The sequence below is a fragment of the Rhagoletis zephyria genome, unplaced genomic scaffold, assembly GCF_001687245.7.
Source record: "Rhagoletis zephyria isolate East Lansing unplaced genomic scaffold, Rhagoletis_zephyria_1.1 Rzeph_scaffold_00980, whole genome shotgun sequence".
Taxonomy (NCBI): domain Eukaryota; kingdom Metazoa; phylum Arthropoda; class Insecta; order Diptera; family Tephritidae; genus Rhagoletis; species Rhagoletis zephyria.
Window position 1 is genome coordinate 24,744 of NW_016158064.1, and position 5,964 is coordinate 30,707.

At 36.5% G+C, this 5,964-nt stretch overlaps 1 protein-coding gene across 5 annotated transcripts; it reads left to right on the top strand.

Moving 5' to 3' along the window:
- The first annotated feature begins 1,684 nt into the window (after positions 1 to 1,684).
- Positions 1,685 to 5,611, top strand: LOC108362295 (uncharacterized). Of its 5 annotated transcripts, XM_017615228.1 has the most exons (7): positions 1,685 to 2,168; positions 2,237 to 2,736; positions 3,372 to 3,457; positions 3,521 to 3,573; positions 3,759 to 3,849; positions 3,915 to 4,116; positions 4,181 to 5,611. In XM_017615228.1, the coding sequence occupies exons 1-7, from the start codon at positions 1,706 to 1,708 to the stop codon at positions 4,799 to 4,801; spliced, it is 2,016 nt and encodes a 671-aa protein (XP_017470717.1). In that variant the 5' UTR covers positions 1,685 to 1,705; the 3' UTR covers positions 4,802 to 5,611. The 5 variants fall into 5 exon arrangements, with proteins under 5 accessions (XP_017470717.1, XP_017470716.1, XP_017470715.1 ...); XM_017615227.1 differs by lacking the exons at positions 3,372 to 3,457; positions 3,521 to 3,573 and adding an exon at positions 2,886 to 2,975 and having other exon boundaries at positions 2,237 to 2,822; positions 3,796 to 3,849; XM_017615226.1 differs by lacking the exons at positions 3,372 to 3,457; positions 3,521 to 3,573 and adding an exon at positions 2,886 to 2,938 and having other exon boundaries at positions 2,237 to 2,822.
- Positions 5,612 to 5,964: the final 353 nt, after the last annotated feature.

Consider the following 5,964-nt stretch of genomic DNA (forward strand, 5'->3'; position numbering starts at 1 on the left):
TTTTTTTTTTTTGCGAACAATCATAGTGTGTAATTACGTGCCTGTTCATTTTTTATTTTTATTTGAAGAATCAAAGAAGAAAGCTCCTCAGGATTTCAGCAAAATGAGTTATAAATAGAACACGATATGTTCGCCTTTTATCGAGAGCGTTAAAAAAATAATGCAATTAAGTAGACTATACTTTTAGAAAGAAATTTAAAATAAAAAGATAATTACAAAAAATAAAGCGAGAACGAAAAGTTTTAAAGTTCAAGTAAAGTACTTTAACAAAAATCTACCAAAATGAGAAAACCTTGACCTTTTTACCAACTCGAATTTTTTCTACCTATTTTGGTAATTATTTACCAGAGTGGCAACCCTGCCTACGAGCCCTATCGATCCTATTGGCTGCATTTCTTTATACATTCCGGATAATCTCATTTCACAGCCGGAATAAACAGAATGTGTTTGAAATATACGTTAACATATCATCAGGAACGTTCTAAAGAATAAGTAAACAAAAAAGTTTATTTCAAACGTTCAGAATGAATAAAGAAATTCAGCCATTATAAATTTTTGTAATTTGGGAATTGTAGGTATTCTACATTTAAGCTATCGAAATTGTATACACTTCTTTTCCGAAAACTCACTGAATTTTATTCGGTGAGTTTTTCGTTGTGAGTACATTTTCTCTCAGTTACAGAACCCAGCCCCATATCTCCGAAGAAAAAAAATAAAAAAATAAAATTTGCTTGAACGCATGTTAGCTTATTTCATATATAGAATGCATAAAAACAAATTGAAGCGAAATCCGTCCGACTTAAAATAGAATGGCTCATATGTATGATACATACGTAATCAATATAAAATTAAAGCAAAAGCAAAAGAATTCAATTATTCTTTATAATTTTAGTTCGGCTAAAATTTCACAGAATCATAGCATGCTATGAGACATGGTACAAGCAAAAGTGAAAGAAAATTTATCGCTACATTTCTTCATGTACGTGATATGGCAGCGCCAAATTTAAATTTCCCAACAAGGTTGCATGGAGCTACTGGCCTAATCGGTGCGAAATCTTATATTACTTAATTTCCAGCAAATCCACGAATAATATGGTTAATGTGAATAAGTACCACATACAAAAATTTACCTTCCTTTTGTTAACTACTTTACTGCACTTTTTCACGTTTATTATCTTTCCAATTGATGAAGGATATTAAAATTTCCCATAAGTGGCAACAAACGCGAAACAAGCAGCCCTGCCAACCGTAAGAAGCCGAACTCCATGTGTCACTTTTCACAATTTTTGCGAACGGCGGCTTTTTTTCACAAGCGAGAAGAGAAATTTTTATAAAACTGTGAAAAATTGCATTTTAACCCATTTGAAGTGTTTATTAAGAAATTACAAAAGTTGAAGGACAAGCTTTATAACTTGTGAACCGATTCATTCATTAGATTGCGCATCAATTTTGCGATAATATTATGCGCTAATAGCGAAGGCGTGAGCGTAGAAATTTGCCTTGTCGGGTGAACTTTTGTAAATGGCTAGAGAGATTTTCAGTTCCAATACGGCGTATACCATCCCCGTTCACATTGATGATGTACATTGAACACACACCCTTGGAAGATAATCTGCAATTTTTCTTGAAGAATCACATTCCCGCCAGTGACGCCAACTCAATACTGGCGCATGTACGCGNTTTTTTTTAGGAGAATGCTAACTAAATGTTTTATTTGTATTTAATAGAAAAGCCGAAATATCGTAAGTCGATGTTTATGGCGCCTACGGTAACCCATCGTTTGGTAAAAAATACATCCTATGCTGATGTCGAATTTTCTGATGATGATGATGAACCTCAAATAGTAAAAGGTTTTGGCATTGGATGTGCTAGTGGGTCTGGCTTGAATAATGGGCGCGCTATTAAAAAGGTACCACGCATTTTCAATATCCCCATTTTGCGTGATAGTGAAAATGTTCGGGCGCCGGTTTCGAAACCGCCACCTCCACTTATTGAGCCACGCAGTGGCAGCATCCTAGCGACATCACTTATGCCTGAGATCGATTTGACGAAACGCAAACCAATGTCGTATTCGGAGGTCCTGCGACAGAACTTACAAATGCCTGCCAGTGGTGGGCACGTCTTGGGCAGGCGTTCGGCCAGCTCAATTTCTTCTTCGGGAGGAACATGTAAGTATTTGAAATGACCCACAAATAAAATGTATAACTTATACAACAAATTTTCTTCTGGGATGCAGCAGCTTCTAATGGTGGGCTGAATATATTGGGAAACATTCGCTCAAATATGTGGGCTACTAATGCTCGTTCAATTCTAACACAAGAAAAAGAAACCGAGGAGCATGAAAAGTACCAGCAGCTACTAGAACAGGTTGTACCGTGTTTGTATGGTGCATCAGAGGGTGCAAATGTACACTCTTTTGCGAAGCCTCCATTCGGCTTTGATGCGCCGCAACGTCGAGGCGCCCTGCACGCAAATAATAGCAACCAGAAACCAGTAGCCAATCAACGAAAGTCTCTCGGTTTGCAAAACAGCTTGCCACGCGCATTGAAAAGACCACCGCTTTCGTCTACCATCAATTTGGACGACGACGATGATGAAGAGAACAATGAGGATGTTACATTCGTTAGTGTGAAGGACCAGCGTCCTATACGAAATGTTCTGCCAACGGTGATTGTCGACGATGATGAAGATGAGATAAGTGAAATAATTGATTTGGATGACGATGAGCGGCAAGTGGTTTCGGCATGTACAAAATTAAAAGAACAAAATGCATGCGGCGTTCCTTTGGGCACAAAAGACAAAAAGAAATGTGTTACACGCCTGTGAGTAACTAGCTATATACTGTTTTAAATGTAATTCTTAGAAGTATATTTTTTATTCCATAGTCCATACGTTGAACCAGTCAACACATTGCAAGAACGTTTCAATACTTCCCCACATTTAAAGTCCAATTGGCTGCAAGCACTACAATCTAAATGGACTGAAAAGAAGAAGAATCGTCTGCAAGAGGTTAATGACACGGTGAATGTGTAAGTTGATTACATAGAAGCTTTGGAAGGCAAATTATATATTCAAATGCTATATTAACCCCTAGGGTGGAGAAGCTGACAGCTGAGCGGCGTGCAGCTGAATTGGAAATGCAGGATCGTCTGCGTAAGATACAAATTGTCGATCCAGATTTGCTCGTGATTGATGATTTTCCAGTACAAGAAGTCGAAGAAGAGCCTGAATTTGTTGAACTAACACCTGAATATCAAGCGCGAATAAAGGAGGCAATTATAGGGCCACCCGACCAGGTAGAACGTGAATTAAACTTAAGCTTAAACCTAATTTACACAGATAACTTTTCTTCNGACGATGAGCGGCAAGTGGTTTCGGCATGTACAAAATTAAAAGAACAAAATGCATGCGGCGTTCCTTTGGGCACAAAAGACAAAAAGAAATGTGTTACACGCCTGTGAGTAACTAGCTATATACTGTTTTAAATGTAATTCTTAGAAGTATATTTTTTATTCCATAGTCCATACGTTGAACCAGTCAACACATTGCAAGAACGTTTCAATACTTCCCCACATTTAAAGTCCAATTGGCTGCAAGCACTACAAACTAAATGGACTGAAAAGAAGAAGAATCGTCTGCAAGAGGTTAATGACACGGTGAATGTGTAAGTTGATAGCATAGAGGTTTTGGAAGGCAAATTATATATTCAAATGGTATATTAACACCTAGGGTGGAGAAANGTTTCAATACTTCCCCACATTTAAAGTCCAATTGGCTGCAAGCACTACAATCTAAATGGACTGAAAAGAAGAAGAATCGTCTGCAAGAGGTTAATGACACGGTGAATGTGTAAGTTGATTACATAGAAGCTTTGGAAGGCAAATTATATATTCAAATGCTATATTAACCCCTAGGGTGGAGAAGCTGACAGCTGAGCGGCGTGCAGCTGAATTGGAAATGCAGGATCGTCTGCGTAAGATACAAATTGTCGATCCAGATTTGCTCGTGATTGATGATTTTCCAGTACAAGAAGTCGAAGAAGAGCCTGAATTTGTTGAACTAACACCTGAATATCAAGCGCGAATAAAGGAGGCAATTATAGGGCCACCCGACCAGGTAGAACGTGAATTAAACTTAAGCTTAAACATAATTTACACAGATAACTTTTCTTCGTACTTAGGTTCTTGTGTCGAAATTCAATCTAAACATTACACGTCGTGATATACACACGCTACTTGGACACAATTGGCTCAACGATGAGGTTATCAATTTCTATATGAATCTGCTTACCGAGCGTGGTGATACAAGACATGAATCACACGGTTTACCTACTGTCTATGCAATGAACACATTCTTTGTGCCACGCTTACTATCGGCTGGTCATAGTGGTGTAAAGCGTTGGACACGCAAGGTGGATATATTTTCCAAAGATATAATTCCCGTACCAGTGCATGTTGGTGGTGTGCATTGGTGTATGGCTATTATACATCTGAAGAATCGCACCATTAAATATTATGATTCAATGGGCACACCAAATCCTAGTGTACTGAAAGCACTCGAACAATATCTCAAGGATGAATCGTTGGATAAGCGAAAGCAATCATTCGACACTAGCGGATTTGAAGTCGAGTCTGTACGTGAAGTACCACGACAGATGAATGGCAGTGATTGTGGAGTATTCAGTTGTATGTTTGCCGAGTATATAACACGGAATCGGGAGATAACATTTACCCAACAGCATATGGAATACTTCCGTCACAAAATGATATTGGAAATTGTGCGTGGCGATTTGTTACAGTAAAAGGAACAATAAAGTCTAATATAAATGTATTTGATCATGATTGGTAAAAGAAGTATATTAAAAATCAGGTGTTTGTGGTGGATAGACAGGAAGAGAAATACAAAATTTCATAGATGTTTAAATGAAACCAGAAATGGTTATTGATTTATGGTGAGTGCAGATATTAAAGGGAGCTGCAATCACATGTACCAATTACCAATTCGTGGCCAATGCGCACATCCCAAATTCAACGCTATTAATCTAAAGCTTTATTGATGTTGAATAATGCGCATATTCTTTTCAGTGTAGTTCTTTCAGTTAAATAATAGAGAACAAGGGCAGTCTATATTAAACAGAATTTTGGCGCAATAGTACATTACTACAAATGATTAAATGCCTAGTTTAAAATTTGCATAAATACAATATGTAACCTAAACAAATATAAATTATAATATAATGCTCTTTTTAAGTTACTGTGGATACATTTGTATTTTTAACTTTCTAATTTATGTATCGTGTGTCTTACTTTAAATATTGTGAATTTGCTAAAATCATTTACGTTGTATGTTGCTTGGCAATTTTAAATTGGGCACCTTCTCATCTTTAAATTGGATATCAAAAAAAAAAAAAATCAAGAAACTAAAAGGGCAGTGCTTGGGTTCTACATTAATTTCACCTGCAACCAAACTACTATATAATTAATTTATCTGTCTATAATAAGCCGTCTGCAGTTATAATGTAGCATTTCTGAATTACTTACGTACATATAGTTTTTAAAATGAATTTGTATGTCACTGATAAAAAGAGAATAAATAGTATACAAAAAAGTAATTCCGCCACTCTTTGGCATGTCTTAGTCTTAAGCATATCTATTTGGTATGCAATACATTTTCTAGGGGTTTCACAGGGGGCATGTATTACATGTAATAAATAGTTAGAAGCCCAGCATCGAAGAAAAAAAAAAACGAAATACATAGATATAAAAAAAAAAAACTAAAAGGCTACACAGAAATGACATAATGGTATATTGTGTAATCGGCTCCTTATTGTCGTGATATTGGAACAAAATTATAGAAATAATATGGCGTTCATATTAGCATAAAGAAGATTAGAAATTCAAATATGGACACCAACAGGTAAAAAGTATTAGTTTTCTCTGACGGAGTATTTATGGACCAACCTAT

What these genes read in the sequence shown, in the direction of transcription:
- LOC108362295 (XM_017615227.1), top strand. Translation starts at nt 1,706, where the DNA reads ATGTTTTATTTGTATTTAATAGAAAAGCCGAAATATCGTAAGTCGATG. An exon ending in AAGAAATGTGTTACACGCCT is followed by an intron (nt 2,823 to 2,885) that starts GTGAGTAACTAG and finishes TTTATTCCATAG; the next exon opens with TCCATACGTTGAACCAGTCA. An exon ending in CTGCAAGCACTACAATCTAA is followed by an intron (nt 2,976 to 3,795) that starts ATGGACTGAAAA and finishes ACTACAATCTAA; the next exon opens with ATGGACTGAAAAGAAGAAGA.